We start from the raw sequence: 23501 nt of genomic DNA on the forward strand, positions 1-23501 counted from the left end.
CTTGGGGCTCTTGAAGTCCTACTTAAAGCAATTATCCTGAACTCCAGTACCTGCCAGGAAGAGTCCTTCCACACCCAAGGCTGATCAACAGACCTGGCGGGGCAGCCCTCGTCAGGAAAACACTAGGAGACTGGAAGACTGCCTGCTCACAGATGTCTGTCAGAGAAACCTGGCTGAGCAGGAATAAACGAGGGAGGGCCAGGAGGGACAAAAGGTAGGATCCCTGAAGCCACACACTATAAAGTTTTGATCAAATGAAAACAGGGCTGGATTTAAAACCTCAGGGTCTGAAAGCAGGGTATTATAATGCTTTTCTCTTGACACAGTACAAGTAAGACCAGAGATCAGACAGTTCTTTAAAGCATGTCTATTTTAAATGCTGAGCACATAAACCAGAAGAAACAAGAGGCTGTGTTACTACCAGCTGAAATGCATCTTTATAAGGCAAATTGACCACAAGCTGATTCTACTGAGGAACTTTTTTCTAGAAGCATAAATTTAAGGAACGCTAATCACTTTATATTGCTTTTTAAAATATTACATTATAACAATGCAAGAAACAACATACTCCACTAGTGTTTCATATCCTCAAAGAGTTCATCTTAAAATCTGGGAAAGTTTCCGTAAATAATGACTTAAGGACTCATTCAAACAAATAAAATCATACGGAACAACTAGTGGTAGTAATGGAATAAATGCAAGAGTTTCAAACCACAAAGACCTACTATTATACAATGATGTGCTTAGGCTATGCCATCAAAGCCCTGAAAGCAACAGAAGCAAAAGAAGGGGCCAAAAGGAAATGCTGAAAAAAAATGGATAAAAAAGGAAAAGAAACCCAATGACATCAGAGAAGCCTGATGTCATCCAACCTCCATGTTACTGAAGAGCAGAGAAGACACTCTTGACGTTAACGTGGCTCAAAAGGCCAGTTTTCACTTACGTACAGAGCTAAAAGTTTAAGAAGAAAGCAATAATAATCTAAATTTACCCAATATTTACACGATCTCAAAGAGTATCAAAGAAGACTTAGTGACCTGATTTGGAGGCTACTTCCTGTGAAGACAGAGAAAAATGTAGGTCAGTAATTCAAAGAGACTCCACACACATTGGGCCTCTTACCAAAGCATCAGCGACAGCAGCTTCCAGATCTGTACTGGTGCTCAGAACCCGCATGGCATTCACAGAACCAGGAATTCTTCCTGCCTGGCCGAGCCCAAAGCGGTCTAAGTAAAAAACAAAAGCAAAAATATATGTCATTCAAATGTTTTCATTTCTTTGCAATGGCCTTTGCCTCATCCCATACTGGACAGAAACACTGAAAAATCTCTGGACAGTTTTTACTGCAATTGGCTTGTAGTTTCAACTACACTTGACTTGTTTACCAGTGGCAGAGGTTACAATGTTCACATTTAATATGACTGCATCCTGACAATTGAAACGGTTCTTTAATGAAATATTAGTTTGGAAAAGTGCTGAGATATAGGCCTGGAGAGGGGAACTAATAGAAGGGAACTGGGCCATGAGTTGAGACTTTTCATCTATTTAGCATTCTCTCTAGCGGCAAAAGAAGCCCTGATATTTGGTCAAACTAATTAGAAAGCTCTATGGTCTGATAAATGAGTTCTAATGCAATATGTAATAAACAGATAAAATTTGAATCCAATGTATTACACTGATCTCTGTGCAAATTTTCATTACTGTCACTACTGTTTGTTATTAAGGCCAATTAATTTTAGACATCTGTTCATCATAATGCCTGTGTCACCAAAGGTTATTTGAAAGTCAATATATTAAAATTTTTTAATCTTCACCACAAAAAGCTAGTATCTTCAAAGCAAAACATTAATCATTCAGATAATATAAATTTTTCCAAAGTCCCTCAAAGGATTTTTAAATGATAATCTTTATATGTGTGAACAAAATGGACAAAATGCAAAAAATTTTCCAATTTTAGTGGCTCAAACAACTATTATAAGCTTATTAACAATCATGGACAATAAAGACTTTTTTCTTTGGCTGTTCCATGAGGCTTGCAGGATCTTAGTTCCCTGACCAGAGATGGAATCCGTGCCTCTGGCAGTGAAAGCACTGAATCCAAAAAGACTAACTTTTAGAAGTCCCTTTACATGAACTGTCCAGCCTTCCTTCATAAAGGCTGAGATTAAAGGCAGGAGAAAGTCAGTGTAAATCACACTGGTAAGGGTATCCACTGGTAAAGGGTTTTTCACTTCAGGACAGGGCTTTATTTGGACAGATTACTCGAAACTCACTGCCCTTGTGAGTCCCTGCTGCTCACCGCTGTGGCAGCTCAAGACAAAGCAATCCAGTAAATGATTCTTATTTAAAATGTTAAGATTAAAAACACTAACAAATAAGACACTGTTTGGACAAGGAAAATCTCTGTATTTGCCATTTTCTAATAATGGAGGCATCTGGTGGAGGGGAGAGAGACAGAAAGGTAAAGTCTGTCTTACATAATTGATATAAAACGATATATTTAAAATTTGGATAGGTAAACAAGACATCACCTACAACCTGGTGAACTTTAAAAGTTTGTTTAGCTTTTAAAAATTGTCAGTTTTGAAACATATCTTCCACTGCCACAGAATGGGGGAAAAATTTAACTACTAATCAAAAGTTACACAATTATGAATTTTTATAGAGAAACAAAAGTTGCATGTTATACTATCCCCTTTTTTAATGCAGTTGTTGATTATACTGAATTTCATCATTATGTGTATGTTTAAAAGGTGATATGCTATATAAAATCAATATCTCTGTACATAATATAAATGATCAGTTCAAATATGAAACAATTAGAAATTTGAGATTTATGATGCAGTTTTATAAATGATCATTGTTCAAGTCTTTCTCTTTTTTCATTAAAAAAGGGTAGATAGTAAGGGATTTATGAGTAACAGAATGAAAGTAATCCAGTTATAAGCCATTTAGAAATTACCCAGCATAAACTTAAATAAAACATAATCTTAAAAAAAAAAAAAATAGATCTCATGCCAGCAAATCTTGCTCCAGGGATAAGAGTGATTCTTCAGACACAAAATTAAAACTGTAAGAACAAAGCAATTATTCTGTGCTTCTCAGATGTGTATAGCTTCACCACACATGGTGACTGCAGATATTTATCATAGATAATTGAATTTCAAATCTTAAGGGGAAATGTTTGGAGTGAAGAAAATTTATAAGCCTTTTGTTTTCACCAGACCCAAATCTGCTCTATGTTCTCTCTGGTACCATTCAGTTTCCAAGAGATGGATTCATATACTGTGCCCTCTGCCTGGCCCATAATCTTTCTTTAGGGGAATGTCCTAATCAAAGAACACATAATAAAATCATAGGTGATTCATTTAGAGAAAAAAACAGAGACACTAACTCAGTAAACTGGTCACAGTTGTCATCATCAACAGTCAGATTTAAGAGATGATGCCTCGTACTCGGTTGATAAAACTGTAGTCATGAGGGATTATTAGTTTATCAAAATGATGCCAGTTAAATCTGGCAGATTGAGCATTACTGTTTGCTTACTTTCTGCCCTAATGGCCAACCAGGGCATTTGGGTATTGTTAATGGGGTTGAGGCAGTGTTTCGGGTCTGCAGGCTGCAAAGGCTACTTTTGGCCTGACTTAATTATCGTCATAATGACTTGTTTTTCCATAAAAGTTTCAGGGCAATCTACTTCCTTCAATCCATGTGAAATGGAGTATGCTATAATTGAACATGTGGTCACTAAATAGTACCTCCAAGTAATGAAAACTGTACAGGAATAACTAGCATTCATAGACACCACTTTACTGGGAGCAAAGACTGAGAGACAAAAGCCTCTGTTGCATGAGGTCCATACCCCAATTCTCCTAGGGACACTCAGGACACCTATCTGGGGCTCCTGCTTTCCTGCAGGAGGGACTGAAAGCAAGGGCGAAAGTGCTTCCCCATTCTTCTGTTTTAACATAAATATGAACACTAGATAAATGATGTTGTCAAACAAGCTACAAAGCATCTATAGCCTATTAACAGAACCATAAACATTCAACAACTTAAAAAAATAGAAGCACACTGAGGGGGGAAAAATATGAGGTGCATCCATGCCAACTGCTAGCGAAAAAGATGGGAACACATGTGGCAATGAGCGTGAGACAGGCATGCATGAACACGTGTTCACCTGACTGCCCCACAGAGTCAGCCGTGGCGAGAGCACTAGTGGACCTGGAATGACGTCGAGAGGCTGCAGGTAAAAGGAACGGCAACACCCACAGGGTTAACACATGAGAACCTCAGACAGCAGCGGCCACAGGCCGGAGGGCACGAGGGCTGCTCCCCACACAGCCGTGCTTCCTCATGAAAAGAGATGGTGTTGGAGATGAATGGACAGCGAACGCCGATCCCCGGCCTGTGCACCCAGCGGCCCACACCTCAGGTGCACATCCGCGACAGGAGCCACTAGGCCACCGGGGACTGTGCACAGGAAGGACGTCAGGGGCCACACCGGAGGGGCAGCAGCAGCATGGGTTATACCTCTCGTCGGTATGCAATGCACACGCAACCATGCACCATATACAGAAGCAGAGAAGTTCACAATGTTCTCTCAACAGAAACAGCATGAAGTCACAGGAAGGGGGCTTTTATATAGAAAATGGACAGACAACAAGCTCCTACTGTACAGCATAGGGAACTAGGTTCAATAAACCATCATGGAAAAGAATACGAACAAAAGAATGTATATAAATGTATAACTGAGTCACTCTGCTGGATAGCAGTAATTAACACAGCCCTGTAAATCAACTATACATCATTAAAAAATAATAAAATACTTTATGCTTCACAGAACAAAAATTGATTGATTTATAAAAGGGGGGGGTCAACAACTATAATTCCATTTTCCCGAGTCAACATGTTTGTTGTTCTGTTGCACAAATATCCTATTTATTAATTACCTCACTGTTTAACTGTTGGAAAGTTAGCTGCAGTAAGTTTAACAGCCTTTCTTGGAGAGGCAGCTCAGGACTCTGGTTGTGAGCACCAGCTCTGTGACACATGGAGGGTGCGAGAGGGCAAGGTCCCAGTCAGATCACAACTAGTTGTATGGGCCTCGGGCAAAGTACTACACCTCTCTGTGTCTTAGTTCTCACCTGTAAAATGGGGCTAACAGTGGTACCCTCCTCTTGGGAGTTAAGAGAATTAAGAGAGCTTATACATCAAACACTTGAAACAGTGCCAGGCACAGAATAAACCGTGGTAGCAATAGAAGCACAGGGCTGGTGGTCACAGCAATGGTCAAGCATAAACTCTGCACTTAGATGTTAAATATTATTTTACTAGCAAATACTCACAATAATCACATCAATACATCAATCTGAGAATATATATACCAAACTCCAGACTCGTGTGCAGGGAACGACTTTTAGAAATAATTATGAAATACAGGCTTGGGTCCAAACCTGAATTTATTGACTGGAATACCACACAACATAAGGCTTTTTCTTACCTCAGGCGGGAAAAAAAAGTAACATGCTTCTAATCATTACTCGGAAAGAACACAGTGACTGCAATACAGGAAGTTCACAGGTTTCCCAGAGTGACATTAAGCCGTGCTGCCTTCCACCTGCATAACCAGAGCCCAGAAACCTCAAATGCTAACACACAGTTACTCATGGAATGGTAAAGCCTCAAACTCTTCAATATAACTATTTATTTAAGCTCATGTCACTTTATGAAACATGCATATCTGCAGGATAAGAGATACTAAACAGCAAAGGTCACCTGGTCAGTGAGGATAAATTTTTATCAGCATGCATAAGAAAAAGAAAATCCCTAATTTCTCAAGATGCACAAAAATAAGTCAGCAAGCTCTAGAACAGATATTACAAAATAATCACTTTCCTTAAATAAGGAAACTGACAAAATATTGTGTAAGACTGAAACAAATTACTCATTTCTTAAACAAGCACAATGGTATCATATCGTTAAACTGGAAACAGTGTTTAAGCAACACCTGATCTGAAGGTTTCTTATGAAGCTGTCCTTTGGTTCTGTTTCAACAGAATAGTCTATGCAAATATGTCATGTAATGAGTTCTTTGTCACGTGCTCAAGTGAACATCCCACAATGGAATCCAAGTGGACCCACTTAAGTAAAAGCCTCATTGACAGCAGAGTCCTAGAGCTCTTAATCTTCCCAAGAGTTGTTACCGTAACCATTTAAATATATATTAATATATTTATTATATTAAATATATATTAATATATATAAATGGTCCAAAACAAGTTTTTAAGAAAAATACAGGATGTCCTAATGGTCCAGTGGTTAAGAATTCACCTCCAATGCAGGTGACACAGGTTTGATCCCCGGTTCAGGAAGATTTCACATGCCACAGGGGCCCACATGCAGTAACTACTGAGCCTACACTCCAGAGCCCATGCTCTGCAACAAGAGAAGCCACTGCAATGAGAAGCCCGTGCACCACAACTAGAGAGTAACCAGCCTGCACAGCCACAAAGACCCAGCACAGCCAAAAACTACAAGTGAAAAACCACCCTACAAACTCAAACCCAATGTGCAGTCACCAAAACAGTTACTTCTGTTCCTTTTCTTTTAAAAAGTGAAGGTTGGCTATGTAAGTTGATTCAAAGGGGCACTAATACAAAATCTCACTAATTTATAAAGGGGGTACAAAATGAATAATACAGTGAATGAGAATAAGAAGGAAACACCACACCCTCTAAAGGGCACAGGAGGTTCTCTAAGGGGCAGCAATCTCTGGGGTTTGCACATGAATTCTCAGGCACTCTGGTCAAGCCTGGAAACACGGCCAAGCAGGGTGCTTTCTCCATACCTGGGCCTGGGGAGGCCTCAGAAAGCATTCAGCTCACTTTGGAGGAACAAGAGAAAGACGCCTCAGATGAGGTGGAGGAACAGCCGAGCTCTGAAGTCAGAACCGTGTGATCTGGGGAAGGTGGACTCTTCTCCCAGTCTCGGTTGTGTCATTTGCAAAAGAGGGGCGATGATACCTGTCCCAGAGGCTGAACAGGACCCACAAGGGTTATGTGCCCACTGACTGCTCAGAATGGTGCCGGGACATATAAGCACTGCTGCTGTTCTGAGCTGGACAGAAATTTTATAAATAGATTTAAACTCCCCCGCTCCAAAAAAGGCACAGTCTAAAACTTGAGCTGAAAAGATGTTAACTCCTGCCCTGACCACACAGAAGACCATGCTGGTGGCTAGAGATTATCCAAAAGAGAAGCACCCGTGGCCACATCTCCAGCTGTGGCAGCAGCAATGACACAGATCACAACCCGGGCTGTCCGGAGCGGAAACTAGGAGCTGGGCCCTCAGCTCCTCAGAGTCCAGCGAGGACCTCAAGAGTCCAGTCTCGCCTGGGCCACAGAGCACATGCCAGGGTTACAAAGGCTGCTTCCACGGGCAGTAACAAACACAGCTATGTCCGAGTGAAATAAAAACACTGGACTGCCTCTAAGAGACAAAATGACCAATGAACAGACTGCAGTGTTCAAGTCTAAGTTAGTTGGAAGGTCAAATCGTGAACAAGGACGCATACACAGCCATAATTTGAAAGGAAAAATAACCAGCTCTTACAGAAAAAAATCATCACTGTTGCCTCTGATTTTTTTGAGGATTCTGATCTAACACTTCAGACTGCTGTGCAAGAGCTGGGAGGTTCCAGGTAATTTGTGCCCCTCTCAGGCCCTTGTGCTCAGCAAGTAGGACACTCACACAGGTATCTCCTCACCAAGTCTGGTGGACTGTCTAGAGGGCCCTGCATCCGTTTTCCTGCTCTTTCTGAGAACTCCACGAAGGACAGTGTTCACGAAGAAATAGATTTAGATTTTAATTTTTGATTTGGGGGAAAAAAAGATCCGGGGAAGAAGTGTATGGTATCAGAAGGAGACAGGGGAAAATATTAAGACCTAATGCTTCTGCTCCACCATCCATCTTCCACGGTGACATTTTTATATTTGAAAGACCTGCCTCATACTTAGAGTCAAAATAACAGGCTGTTGAAGTTCACAGCTCCAGATAATAACTTAAGGCCTAGGCCCAAGCATTGTAAGATGATTTCTACCTTACTTGCATGCTTATCATGACAAAATAGACAACGCACAGCACGAAATATGCCAAACGACTAGAACACAACCACTGAAGAACACAAACATTTCTTTTCTGTGAAAATACGTGTTGACAGTGCAAAGTGAAAAGGTATATGTCCATTTTAGAGAAAGGCAGGGTTATTAAAACTAAACAGAAAAAGTAAATTCAATATCTATAAAGGATACATGTTTCTCTTTATCTTGTTTTTCCTGAATACTAGAAATTGTTAAAATACAAATTCTGGCTATAAGAAAAACTGAATGGGGGTGTGTCAGACAGCTCCAACTGGCACCCAACTGGTGATCAGAAGTAAGTACTTATAATGTACCATGGCCAGAAAATAATGTGATTTTTTTTTGTCCTCGGGTGGCAGTGGGTCACAAACATTAAAGAGCCTGTGGAGCCCAGGAAAAAGGAAAATTTCTTAATAATTAACAGTGAACATTGAGGTGTGCTATACATACACCTTGTCAGTTTATCCAAAAGCAATTTGTAGACTGCTCTAAAGAAAGTTTTGAAAGGACTCATTCAACAGAAGGACAGCTGATATTCATGCTGCTTTTCTGATTAACGTTCCTACCCCCAAAGTGAACATGTGTACCTTTCTAAATGTTACCATGATTTTACTTTTTGTCCTTCTTTGAAGTGACTCACACATGGACTGATCCCTTGTAAGATTAAAAACAAGTTGTAGAAATTCAACGACTGCGGATACGCCCTGAGTTCACTCAAGTCTGAAGCACAGTGATCTCTGGCTGAGCTTCACCTCGCACTGGCAATGACCTCACAGGGGGGCTTACCCAGAAGCCAGCGGTCCCAAGTGACAACAGTACAGAGTGGGGTGGTGCTTTTTCCCTCTGATAAATAAAAACTGGGAAAGCCAAAATCTGAGCATGCAGAGGGGTACAAGGAAGGGTGGCTCAGGAAGAGGATGGAGAGCAGAGGCTCACGGGACGGTGGTGGAGGGACAGAGGCTGGTGGTTGGGCCTGGTGGGGTGGGGCGCTCGGGGTGCCCGGCCGGCGGGTACTCACCGAGCGGCGCGAAGCCCCGAGCAGGGCTCGTATCCCGGCTGCTCTCACGGCTGGCATCGCGGCTGCACCCCTGACTCGTGCTGGGTCGAGGGATACGGCTGCTCCGTGCTAGCGTGCAGCATGAGGGGTTTCAGAGAAGGGGAACAAGTTTAATGAAGACAGAGAAACTCACACACGGTCAGTCACATTCCGTTTGCACGATCACGACATGGCCCATGTCTGGCCCTGCTTGGGCCTCACTGACAACAATAGGAGGGGTATAGGCAAAACTCAACTTGCTCACTGCCTCACAAAGCTGTGAACTGCAGCAGGAAGGTGAAAGAGCACCTAAAGGTGAGAAAGGCAAAGAAAGCTCTCCAAAGAGCAAACTGGTATCAGAAAATACAACGTCAAAAAGTCTTCCAGAGATGATCAGTTTTTATGGCTTTAACTTCTTCACAAGAGGATAATAAAAGGCCATAGTCGTTTTCATATGCAATGGGTCCTTAGAAAGACAATTTAATTTGGATTAAAAACCAGAATAAAGGCTCTGGTCACTGAGCTTCATGAACTTACCTAATTAAGAGGGTTCACTGCTCCCAGCCTGGCCGTCTTTACAAACAGACGTCACAAGGACTGACCCAGCTACAGAACCTGCCTACTTCAAACCAGCGTGTAGATGCTGCAAACATAATTACTAAACCAACAAACATAAAGAATCGGGTCCAATAACCTCCATTCAGTAGCCTTGACATTAATTCCTGCTTTTTCTATGGGAAGCCAGAAAGATCTGCCTGTCATCCCTCCCCAAGTGCCTCCACTCACCCAGCCTCACACCTAAGTCTACGGCAAGTGGCCTGATACCTTCAATACTCATGCTGAAGATCAGCCACTGGCTTGAACAGAACTAATTACCTTCTCATGTCATAGGATGCTGACAAGACAGAATCCTATGAAGCCTAAGGGCTAATATAACTTGGCCATAAATCTCGGAAAAGATCATGGTGCCCTTATTTTTCAATTCACTTTGAGAAAACAGGAATGCAGTACTGGAAAAATACTCAGAAACGACTCTGCAAACTGAAAGCGTGTAGCCACTTCCATGATAGCTGATGGGAACAATAGACACTTCCGTCTTGAGAGGAACTACTAATTCTGGACTAGACAGAAATGACTTTCTCAGAAATGTAAGAAAAAAATGACCTTGATTCACTGATGGGAAAATAGCCATGTTTACTACATTACAATGAGCATAGCCTATGACTTTAGAGAAAAGGTAGATTTATGGCCAAACTATAACAAGAATGTCTTACAAACCAGTCATAAAACTGCCTGACTTAGAAGAATGTGGAAGTGAAAAGCCAAACCAACTTCCTATTGTGGTCTCTGCTCAGTGCCAGAGGTGAATTAGACCCTAAAGGTACCTAAGTGATGTCCAAAAGCTTGGGCCTGTGCTGGTGAGCAAGGCAAGGTCAAGTGCAGGATGCAAGCTGAGCTGTCAGTCAAAACAGGGCTTCGTTTGGGATTCACCAGTCTTCCTTGGTGGCTTAGTCGGTAAAGACTCTGCCCACAATGCGGGAGACCCAGGTTCAATCCCTGGGTCGGGAAGATCCCCTGGAGAAGGAAATGGCAACCCACTCCAGTATTCTTGCCTGGAGAATTCCATGGACAGAGGAGCCTGCAGGGTTACAGTCCATGGGGTCACAAAGAGTCAGACACGACTGAGTACTAACACTTTCACTTTCAGGAATTCCTAAACTTGTCTTTATTTTGCTATAGTGATGTGGAAGCCCTGGGTTTTCACTCAAAGCAGCACTAACGACTGAATCAGCAATTTATGACAACATTCTGAACAACTTCTACAATAACAGCCAAGGCAACAGGTGCTAAATGTTTAATTTAGCACCTTAAAAAACTAGAGAGTATCTACTGACCCCTTCGATAAATGACAAGTTGCTTAAAACCTGCAAGACATATTGCTTATCCTTAGGGGACCAATCCCACTTCCAATGCATAAATGCCCCCTCCAGCTCCATGCTAACTCAATGATCCAGCAACTCAGCCTCTCTGGGCCTCCACCTCTGCTTAGGAAGGTAAGAGAGAGAAAGTTTCCCCACCATTTAAATAAAAAGGGTACCGTGAACATAATGTAGGTACTTGCATTCCTTGCTGAAAGGCATATGTGAAACTGTAGTCCTATTCCACTGCCTACTCCAACACAATCAAAAAGTAGGAAGAGCAGTTCTGATGGTTTTTCACATATGTGCATGCTCAATTAATCATTTTCTTCTAGTTTTTGCCTGATCACATCTGAATTTTTACACAGCTCTCACACCCTTAACATGTATACTATAGCAACGGGGTATTTCTGCTCTGCCTGTGGGCTGAGCTTGCTTTGTGAAGACAGTGAAGAGCATGAGAAGGAATAAGCAGACATGATCTGAAATAACAGCAACCACAATTCCTAACAAGGTTTTCTGTCCTGGTGTTTGACCCAGAGAAGGGTCTTTCACCCATTTGTGCTGACTGGCTCCTTTAACATATGGCAACAGTAGTATGGAAAAAAAGAACACTGCTTACAATTCTGTTCATGACTTTAAGCTTCATTAAAGTACACTTAGTGATGAAACCAACAGTTCAAATATTGGATAATTAAACACAAGAGGAAAAAAATTCCACTTGTAAACCATTTCCAAAGACTAATCTACAAGGAGGATTTAAAATAAGTATATAAAAGTTTTTCAGGCTGTAATTAATTAGGTGGTCAAAGCTAAAACACAATATTCTGCATCACTCTTGTCTTTTCATTGAGTGCCCACACTGAACATTCTACATAAGAATCTGTTATGGCAAAGGGGTGACAGAGGGGAAGAGACAATAAAAACATATGTGCTGCCTGAACTTTCTAAAAGCACCATTCTTATGGAGTCAAGTCCTGTGCTTGCAAGGAATGCTGAGAAGCCTGGAAAAAACCATCTGACTAGTTTTTATTTCTTGAGCGACACTCTATTTTTATAATGTTTCAAGGGAAACCCTGACTCTTGTCTTTCAAGGTACTATCCTATAAGAACTCCTATCAAAAGCAGAAGTACCAGAAGAATAACAAAAACTAACAAAACGAAGGACATGAAACATCTCTCTAGTCTAGACATTTTCATGTTCTGGTCTTGCACACAGTAGTCTAATCTAACAGCTAAAGCTGACTATTAATTTTAATTTTTTCAAAATATATTTAACCAGGAAGTCAGAGAACATTTTAAACATATATCCATGGAACACTTGGGGCAGAGGGTCCAATGTTTTATAGACTTTTCAATAGATGAGTTGGACAAAGAAGGCAAACTTCCAAAATGTAACTGCTATAGATATCAGCTATTCATGTGACTTTATCATAAGTAGAATAAAACAATTTATACATACACTCATCTATCTCATTAGTTTATGAAGTAATAGACGTCAAGAAGGAAAAACATGGCAGGGTTTGCCTCTTAAGTTAACCAACAGGAATTACATTCTATTTTGCTTAAGAAACCTTAAATGCTAAAGTAGAAGATTTCTGACATTTTCATCACATATAAGAAAATTTAGTTAAAAAATATTATTTCAAACAAAAAAGCATAGATGAATCAATATAATTTGCAGACAACTAGAATCAATTCTCAATGCAAATTCCAAGCCTAGTTTAGCTATGATTAAAACTATTAACTGGTTTGCGGATTACAGAAAGTATTCTTGAAAGATATTCCTAACTTTTTTTGGAGTATTTATATTTAAAGTTGCTATATAATGAGTCAAATGTTTATAGACACAAAGCATATACCCAGTATATATTAAATGAGAGAAGAAGCATACACTCTATTACAGAAATATGCTAATATGACACTCTATAAAATGGAATTTTTAAGTAGTAACAGAGGAAGAAGTGGAGATATACTTTACTTATACATATTTTTATAATCTGTGCATATATATTCTCACAATGTGCAAATATTTACCTAAAATATCTTCTTTAACCAGAATTGCATGTATGACCTCAAAACTCCACCCAGAACTAATCCTCTTAATCAGCACCAAGGAAACAACTTTCTTCAAAATAATGTTTCAGATCAGAACTGTCTGGAAGGCAACAGGCTCCTATTTAGTTCTTTGTGACGGATGATGTTCCAAAGGACTTCTTTTACAGGCTTATGAAATGCTATCTTTTCAACTACCCACAATACACAGTGCACAATCCACAGTGAAGACCACAGACTACCAGGTCCTAGAGTCAGGTTAGATAATCAAGGTTGGATTATTTCTTACCCAATTTCAAGAAGGCAGTAAAAACGGCATCTTTAGTAAATATAAAGGTAAAATCTCCCCCCAAAAATAATTTTTAAAAGTATGAAACAAATCTGGGTTGCCAAGAAACATTCTATAATCTTAAAAAATTAATTATGGAAAAAGGACAGCTGAAACTTCACACGTAGATTTGAAATCAAACGTATTTCCCAAGCAAAACCAGAACTAAATCCATCTATTTTATAGCAACAAATCTGAAATTTAGAAATTCCAGTCATGGTATTTTCTCTGGTTGTAGCCCCATTACTAGAGCCAAATAGCTGTTCAGCTCAAGGACCATGTGATGTAATGCCCACAGAAAGTCAGCATTGCATAGATTTAACAAAACCACGGCTTGATCACATTTCTTATTTGTTTCAGAAATGTTGGTTAAACCAAATCCTATTGATGCTACTTCATAAATAACTGCTCCTGCCTTCCTGACACTCAGGCAGCCCTCAAGGACATTTGTGAGCTGGACCCTACCAGTTGTCCTGCCCCCATCTCCCACCTACCCTGTCAAACTTCCTCAGCTACCGTCAGAGGACCCACCAGAGGTCCCAGGGTACACTATGCTCCCTCTCGTCTGACCGCTTCTGCACAGGCTCCTCTCTACCCGAGGATACCATTCTCCGCATCTCCCCGCCATACCTATCACCACCTTATACCTCATCGAAACACAACTTTCTCTGGGAAGCCTGCCTTGGAAGGAAATCTGGGAGGAGTGGGGCAGACAAGGGCCCTAGGACATTCCTGTTCTATGGCCCAGAGTACCCGCCAGAATATCTGTCAAACAGTCTCACATTTTTGCCTCTAAGACCACAAGTTCTTTGAAGTCACAAGTTGAATCTATTACATTTCTCTTCTAATTAAACGGTCTCATAATGTTCCCAATACATCATAGTAAACATTCATGTAAAAGTTGTCGATAAGATAAATGAATAAAGGAGACAGATAAGCCAACAGGACTAAAGAATATAGTGCTCTGATTTCACATTAGTAGGTTTTCACTCTTAAAAAGGAGGTGAAAATATGAGTCTGAACACAGATTTTTCACAAAATGTTACGAAAGACTTCTTTTTTATTAAGAAGGTAGCATACAAGTTAGCTATTAATAGAGTAAGAGGCTGTTGAGCTGCTGAGAGTCATTCATATACACCCTATTCTACACACTATTACAAAGAAACTAAATACTCCAACACAAAATAGTTTTCCTCTTTTTGATGTTTATGTTTGAACAATATTATGGCAAAAGTAACTACACATACTCTTTGATGGTAAGTTTCACTAGTTAGGTTAGAGAAGATCAAAATCAAAATAAATGTGTACCCTGCATGCGTGCATGTTCAGTCACTTCAGTTGTGACCAATTCCCTGCGACCCAGTGGACTGTAGCCTGCTAGGCTCCTCTGTCCATGGGATTCTCCAGGCAAGGATACTGGAGTGGGTTGCCATGCCCTTCTCCAGAGGTGGACCCTACAAATTGCTTTTGAAAATTTACATAGATTAATGGCTACTTAGTGCTATTCAGTGAAAGAAAAAGCAGCACTGCTCCTAACTGGGAAGAAAAAATCCTGCCCATTCTCCCAATTTTAAGGTTTTACAATATGATTCTCAAACATAAAAGCTTAAAACGGTGTGATTCTTTCCCATGACTTTGTAGGTAAACCCCACATATTTTTTAGTCATAAATGAAAACTAAACATGCTGCATTCTGTAAAAAGCACACACTGAAATGTCTTTTTAACACAGACAAAATGACATCCTCAGTTCAAAAATAGCTATTTCCTACAGGAAACTTACGACCAGGTTGGGAATGGTGTTTCAAGACCTTTGAGAATTCTTACCTAATCCTATGCGGTTTGGACTTGTTTCTCGACTACATCCCTGGCTCCTGGGAATCTTGCTTCGTTTTTCTGAAGAGGGTGTCACAGGTGGGCCTCTTGAGGAACCCCCAGCAAGGCCACTATAACCACTTCCCAACAATTTCCCTGGGGAACTGGATCGGCTGCCAGCTAAAAGTAAACCAAAACAAAATTGAATAATGAACATAAATCAAGAAATACGTTAAAGTAATTTCAGAAGTCACTTTACACAGTAGTTGTGATCAAATACCAAGAGAATTTTGTGTAAAAATAGTTTTCTAGTTGATAATATAACTAATATTTTTTAAAAATGAAGGAGCATAAAAGAACATCAAATTATCATAAATATTTACACAGAAGAACGAATGATGGAATTCTACAAAAACGACTGCCAAATTTCTGATTCAAAAGAACAAGCTCAGGTTCAGAACAAAGAGTCTCCCCAATCTACAACAAATTTCTACCAATAATCACAGAGGTGTTTATTAAATAATTGTTTTGCTTCCTAAAGGAGTGGATATGTTAAAAATGGCTGAAAGAATAGAAATATAACAAAAATTTCTTAAACATTAATGGAGGAAAATGGATCTAAGACTCCATTAATGTAACAAATGGAAAAGGGGGCAGAAATATGGTAAACAAAAAATCACAAAATAAAATGGTAGTAATAATCTCAAACATATTAGTAATTATAATAAATGTGACCTGATTACATTTATCTATTAAAAGACAGAGATTCCTGGGTTGGTTTAAAAAAAACTGAAATGAAAATCAACTGCATGTTGCTTATAAGAGACAACATACATAAAACAACAAAATAGAATAAAACACTGAACTGCAAAAAGAAAATAATTATCCTTAAAGATATAATAATCATGAAACGTTATGCTACAAGTAACATAGCCCTGAGATATAAAATGATAAAAATACAGAGAGAAACTGAAAAGACCATAATTACTTACATACCTCTCAGAAAGACTGATATCAATAAAAGATTAACATACTAGTCGTAAAATGACAGAGCAGTCAAAACCATACAGACATGCATAAACATACCTCTCCATACATACAAACATACAGTCCAACAAACAGATGGACATTCGCTTGTACATTTCCATAAAAACTATGTACTGAGTCTCAAAGGAAGGCTCAAAAACCCTACAAAGGTAGAAATTCTGCAGAATACATTCTGTGATGTGTATGCAGTAAAATGAGAACTCAAAAACATGGGGAAGGCGGCAGCAGGAAGGGATAACCTTGGAGAGGTCGGGATTGACAGGCACACACTACTATACATAAAACAGACAACTAATTTAGGACCTACTGTACCAGCACAGGGAACTCTACTCAGTACTCTGTAATGGCCTATATGGGAAAAGATTCTAAACATAAAAGTAGATATATGCATGCATAGAACAGATTCCCTTTTCTGTACATCTGAAACTAACACAATGTTGTAAATCAACTATACTCCAATAAAAGTTAACAAACAAAAACCAAAAAAACACAACCCATAATACATAGTTAGCAATTTTTAAAAATGGCTAAGTGACTAGATACTTATACAACCATTTCTTGTAAAACAAAATTCTTTCGTAAAGCAAACAGCAAATCTTTAATGATCAGACCAATATACCCAAATGGCAGTCATTAGCTTAGGAAGATCATCCCCTTAAGTACAGAAGGCAACAAAATCCACAAATATCAAGCAAACATTATTATGCAGAAGAATAGAATGATCCAGGGAGTAAAAACCTTTGAAATAAAACTTACCTGGAAATTACACACACACGCCCCTCCATAATTCAAATGAAACACCAAGATGACCACTTACAAAAATTAGTACTTTTTAATGACTTAACTACAATTTAAGTGAAATTCATTATAAAAATTATCAATACACATTATCATGAAAAACCTATTTTAGGATCTATTAATTTTGCCCATAAAATTGGAGCACACAAACTATTAGGCTGTATAAAAGGAGAAAAGAAATCCATTTCAAACTCTAGAATTTGAATATACAGAAAAAATGGAGAAAGATTAAGCTCATAATAAAGAGAGAAATTAATATTGTGCAAGGCACATGGGGTGAGGGAAAATGCAAAAAACAAACAAAAAAAAAACAGCAAGAAGAGAGATGTCTTACCACCAGCAGGATTAGCAGATCTGGATCCTGGGTTATGAGAGCAGACCAAAGGACAGGCAAAAAGTGGATTAAAAGACACAATACAGAGGTCAGCATGCAACATAGCACAAATGGGTCTGTTTACAAACACATTAGCAAAAGCTGTTTTTACTAGGTCTTGTTCCTCCTAGTTTACTTCTGTACTTGTTTTTATTTTATACACATCATACTGTACTAGCAGTTATTTTGTATCTGTCCATGAAACATGAAAACGCTTAGGAACCTACCCTGCGCCAGGCACAGTGCAGGCAGATGAGATACAGGGAAGACTGAGGGAGTGCCGGGCCCCGTGGGGGGGCACCTGCTCTCTAGCTCTGAGCAGCCCAGCAGGAGTGATGGCATCTTTTTTTTTCTTACTTTTTTTTTTTGGCCGCCATGCACGGCGTGCAAGATCTTAGTTCCCTGACCATGGCCCCTGCAGTGAGTATGGAACCACTGGAACACCAGGGAAGTTCCAGAAAGTGACTTACCATCTGTGTTCTATACCACTGTACACGGTGCTCACCATAGGAAGGGCTCCATAAACATCAACAAAGTGAAAGAAACTGCTGCTAACTCGTTTCATCTTAACAATGTCTAATGCCAAATTCTTCAGTATTTAAATATTAATCCTCACATAGTTAAATCCTCAGCTATTTAAAATATGCTGTTGTCCTAAATCTAATATTAATGAAATCTACTTACTCTTAAACCTGAACTATGAATGCTAGTATATCTACATTTGTAAAATATACAGATGTGTTCATATTTACCTCCTATTAAAATAATTTTTAAAAAATATCTGCTTTATATACATAAGTTTAAGGTCCAGGCTTGATCATTTGCTGGTGTTGTCTCTTTCCTGTGAGTGGAATTTGGGGAATAAAATAAAACTGAAGAGTTAAACTGGGTCCCCAATGCAAGGTGCAATATTTTTATAACACTGAAAAATTAAAGCTCTATCATCTCCCACTACAGAAGGGACTTTATTTTCGACACCCCTTGACCAGCGAGGGGCAGGAACCCCTGCAGAGACCAACGCCAATGAACAGCAGGCATAAAAAAACATAAAAAACACTGTTCAACTCTTTCCATGAAAGAAAATAAACTTGTGCACCTAAAGGGCTGAGACATTTTTAAAATTCAACTGAATTCAAACATATTGACCTATTCTCTGAGTCCTGAACATTTTCTGTCAAGAAAAATTTCCTTATGATGAGATATGAGTCCTGTGACCTGAGTATTATATCTATCTGTGACTCCATGCATCACTAGAGTTCAACAGAACAACCAGAGCCAGGATATTACTCCCTAAGCAGAAGCTTCTGGACTACACCTGCACAACTTATATTGTATCGCACAGTGTAAGACACTAAAAGCGTGGGTTTCTGTATCAGACAAGCCTGGGTTGTGTAGCCTCCCAGTGATATGACTGACTTTGCACTTTTTTTTCAGAAAGAAAATAAAAGCTTGTTTCAACATGAGGACTCTTAATTATCAAAAGGACCTGAGAAAGTACCTAAATTCAGGAGGAGCTAAGAAAGAACTTCTAAGCATCTATGAGGAACTAAGGATTGGCTGCTGACTAGCCACTCTCTACACAAGCCAGGCAGACACCATCAGCTGATGAGCTCAGTGCGAGGGAAGGGCAGCCTTCCTCAGGCACGGTTGCCCTGCCCAGGAGGACCCTGACCCCTGCTCCTCTCCATGTGCACAGACAGGGAAGCCTGTGGGGCCAGGAAGAGAGGCATCAGGACTGGATCCTGGATGAGGATACGCTCATCCCATGCATGGGTGCTCTCACGGGTGATGCTAAGAATCAAGTGGCTTGACATATACATAGAAGCAATAATGGAAGCGAGGGCAGCTGAGCGAAAGCAAGAGCCCACACTGGCAGGAAGAGAGGAGCAGGGTGACGTGTTAGCACAGCGGGCTAGGGGGAGCTCTGAATGGATTTACTTCTTGCCACTGGAAAGAGACCTCAGTGTGAGCAGTCACCTCCTGGGTGCTGTTCTTAAATTACATCAGGAGTCCTCATCAACAGCAAAACGGGTCATAGCCCAAACACACTTCAACTTGAAAGGCTTGAGGGGAAGAAGAGAAACTACATTTCACTGCTTACAAAATTTAAACAGAATGTAAGTCGCTTGGAAAGGAGACACAGGTAGGCACTGGAATACTCCATTCTGCAAACTTATCCAACATACATAAAGATCATTCAGTGTCTTAGCGTCACTAAAATGTGTTTTTCCTCCGAAGTCGATAAAAATAATACAAATTTCCAACTGCAGAAGTTGGATAAAACTAAGATAACAGACAGCATAAAATATACTTCTTACGCTGGGACTGCGAGACCACTTTGGCACGACTGCGGCCCCGACTGTCGGAAGGTGTAGAGGCGACGTTGGTGGCACTCCCGGAGCTTTGTCGTCGCGTGCGGATCCGACCTGGAGGACACAGCAAACACAGTGCTTCCATAATGTTTCCAGTAAGTGCGACCCACTCAGAAAAGCAGGCAGACTGCAAACAAGGGGCATGGGCTGAGTCACCTCCAGGGGAGTAGGTCTCCCCATGTGTGGTCTTGACACGCACACGTGCACTGGTCTGTGTGCACAGATTCTACAGACATGTCAGAAACTCCCCAGAGGCACTCATGCACCTATCAGGTGCTTTTGTTTCAACTATTTCAGCATATTCTATATTCATAGTCACTTGAATAATTTTTCCACAATTTTTTAAAATTAAATTCTCTCTGTTTATTGTCTACATAATCTGTCATATTTCCAAAAGCAGAAAAGAATATTAGCTGTCATCTTCATAAAAATACTATGGGGGAAAAAAGAGTAAATGGAAAACAAACAAACAAAAAATCTTCTTAACCCGGCAATCAACAAAAACTAAAGCATCCTGGATGATAAATATTGTCTTGATAAATAGCATTAAACTTCTACTTTAAAGCGAGCAAGTTTCTAGGTTACAAAAGATGAAGTTTATTAAAAGAATCAATATTAGGAGTACCAAGAGAAATGACCTAAAAATAATGCAATGTCATAAGTATTTATGAAAAAACTTTGACACTGTAGGTAAAGCAATGTGTTAATGCCAATTATTAAAGCATGAAACAATATAAAAATGAATTCATAAACAATCAATCATTGATGGTAAGAGTAGAATGATTAAAAATTCATTTTTAAATTCAGGGATTCTTTGTTTTCAAAGGGACACAAAATGCTCAACTTCCATAATTCAATCAGAATATCAAACTGATAGGGAAAACACAAAACAATCTCAACTCCCACTGGCTTCTTATGTTGTTCAAAAGCACATCTACCTCAACAACTGAGAAAACCTGCAGAAAGGCAATATAGGAAAACAAATTCGAAAGCTTGAAAAAGGTTCAAGAAATGAAGGTAAGGAGCAATAAAAGAAAGCATGGCACTTAATTTAAAAAAAAGAAAAGAAGAAAGCTACAAAGAATCAACGACTTTTAAGAGGAATTGAATGAAAGACCTAAAAATTCTAGAATCTATATTAAAATTAGTATAGATGTGTCTGGTGGAGAAAGTAAAGTTTGATGTTGTAAAGAACAATACTGCATAGGAACCTAGAATGCCAGGTCCATGAATCAAAGTAAATTGGACATAGATAAGCAGGAGATGGCAGGAGTGAACATCAACATCTTTATGAAATCAATGAACTAAAATGAATAGGAATGGGTGAATTTAACTCTGATGACCATTACATCTACTACTGTGGGCAAGAATCCCTTAGAAGAAATAGAGTAGCCCTCAAAGTCAACAAAAGAGATCAAAATGCAGTACTTGGGTGCAGACTCAAAAATGACAGAATGATGTCGGTTTGTTTCCAAGGAAAACCATTCAGTGTCACAGTAATACAAGTCTATGCTCCAACCACTAATTCCAAAGAAGCTGAAGTCCAGTGGTTCTATGAAGAGCTACAAGACCTTCTAGAACTAACACCCCTGAAAGATGTTTTTTTCATCATAGTCGATTGGAATAGAAAAGTAGGACGTTCAGAGATACCTGGAATAACAGGCAAGTTTGCCCTTGGAGTACAAAATGAAGCAGGTCAAAGGCTAACAAGAGTTTTGCCAAGAGAATGCACTGGTCATAGCGAGCACCCTCTTTCAACACGAGAGACGACTCTACACGTGGCTATCACCAGATGGTCAATACAGAAATCAGACTATATTCTTTGCAGTTGAATATGGAGAAGCTCTCTCTACACAGTCAGCAGAAACAAGACCTGGAGCTGACTGTGCCTCAGATTATGAGCTCCTTATTGCAAATTTCAGGCTTAAATTGAACAAAGTAAAAAAACCCACTAGACCATTCAGGTATGACCTAAATCAAATTCCTTACGATTATACAGTAGGAGTGACAAATAGATTCAAGGAATTAGATCTGAAAGAGTGCCTGAAGAACATTTATAATACATGTATAATTATAATTACAGTGTTAACAGTTTTGTGGTGACCAAAACCATCCCAAAGAAAAAGAAATGCAAGAAGGCAAAACGGTCGTCTGACAAGGCCTTACATATAGCTGAGAAAAGAAGAGAAACGAAAAGCAAAGCAGTAAGGAGAAAATATCCCCTGGAGAAGGGAATGGCAACCCATTCCAGTATTCTTGCCTGAAGAATTCCATGGACAGAGGAGCATGGTGGGCTACAGTCCATGGGGTCGAGAGAGTTGGACATGACTGAGCAACTAACACAAGGGCAGGATATATCCAAGTGAATGCAGAGTTCCAGAGAATAGCAAGGAGAAGTAAGAAAGCCTTCTTAACTGAACAATGCAGAGAAAGAGAGGAAAATAATAGAATCAGGAAGACTAGAGATCTTTTTAAGAAAATTAGAGATACAAAGGGAACACCATGCAAAGATGGGCACAACGAAGGACAGAAACAGAAGTAAAAGAGATTAAGAAGAGGTAGATGGCAGAAATACGCAGAAGAGCTATACAAAAAAGCTCTTAATAACCTGGATAACCATGATGGTGTGGTCACTCACCTACAGCCAGACATCCTGCAGTGTGAAGTGGGCCTTAGGAAGCATCACTATGAACAAAGCTAGTGGAGGTGATGGAATACCAGTTGAGCTATTTCAAATCCTAAAAGATGACGATGTTAAAGTGCTGCACTCAACATGCCAGCAAATTTGGAAAACTCAGCAATGTCCACAGGACTGGAAAAGGTCAGTTTTCATTCCAATCCCAAAGAAGGGCAATGCCAAAGAATGTTCAAACCACTAATATAGCTGCACTCAATTCACATGTTAGCAAGCTAATGCTCAAAATTTTCAAGTTAGGCTTCAACACTATGTGAACTGAAGAATTCCAGATGTTCAAGCTGGATTTAGAAAAGGCAGAGGAACCAGAGATCAAATTGCCAAAATCCACTGTATTATAGAAAAAGTGAGGGAATTCTAGAAAAACATCTACTTCTGCTTTATTGATTACATGAAAGCCTTTCACTGTATAGATCACAAATACCAGACCACCTTACCTCACTTCGGAGAAACCTGTATGCAGGTCAAGAAGCAATAGTTAGAACCAGACTTGGAACAACGGACTGGTTCCAAATTGGGAAAGGAGTACATCAAGGGTTTATATTATCACCCTGCTCATTTAATTTATATGCAGAGTACATCATGCAAAATGCTGGGCTGGATGAAGCTCAAGCTGGAATCAAGACTGCCGGGAGAAATATTAATAACCTCAGATATGCAGATGGTACCACTCTAATGGCAAAAAGCAAAGAGGAACTAAAAAGCCTCTTAATGAGGTTGAAAAGAAGAGAGAGAAAAAGCTGGCTTAAAACCCAACATTCAAAAAGCAAAGACCATGGTATCTGGTCCCATCGCTTCATGGAAAAAAGATGGGAAAAAAATGGAGGAAAGTGGCATATTTTATTTTCCTGGGTTCCAGACTCACTGTGGACATTGACTGCAGGCAGCCATGAAATTAAAACATACTTGCTTCTTGGAAGAAAA

General features: G+C 39.7%; 1 protein-coding gene across 3 annotated transcripts in view; it reads right to left on the reverse strand.

The window, feature by feature from the left end:
* CLASP1 (cytoplasmic linker associated protein 1) overlaps positions 1 to 23501 on the reverse strand; it is a 274154-nt gene that overhangs the window by 67449 nt on the left and 183204 nt on the right. For 2 of the 3 annotated variants that reach the window (XM_052658970.1, XM_052658963.1), the window contains 4 exons: positions 19829 to 19936; positions 15305 to 15472; positions 9160 to 9267; positions 1123 to 1226 (listed from right to left, as the gene is read on the reverse strand). In XM_052658970.1, coding sequence (XP_052514930.1) covers positions 1123 to 1226; positions 9160 to 9267; positions 15305 to 15472; positions 19829 to 19936 — 488 coding nt within the window. The remainder of the gene's footprint in view (positions 1 to 1122; positions 1227 to 9159; positions 9268 to 15304; positions 15473 to 19828; positions 19937 to 23501) is intronic. The other variant, XM_052658975.1, reaches the window with a different exon arrangement.

Source organism: Budorcas taxicolor, chromosome 2, assembly GCF_023091745.1.
Source record: "Budorcas taxicolor isolate Tak-1 chromosome 2, Takin1.1, whole genome shotgun sequence".
Lineage (NCBI taxonomy): Eukaryota > Metazoa > Chordata > Mammalia > Artiodactyla > Bovidae > Budorcas > Budorcas taxicolor.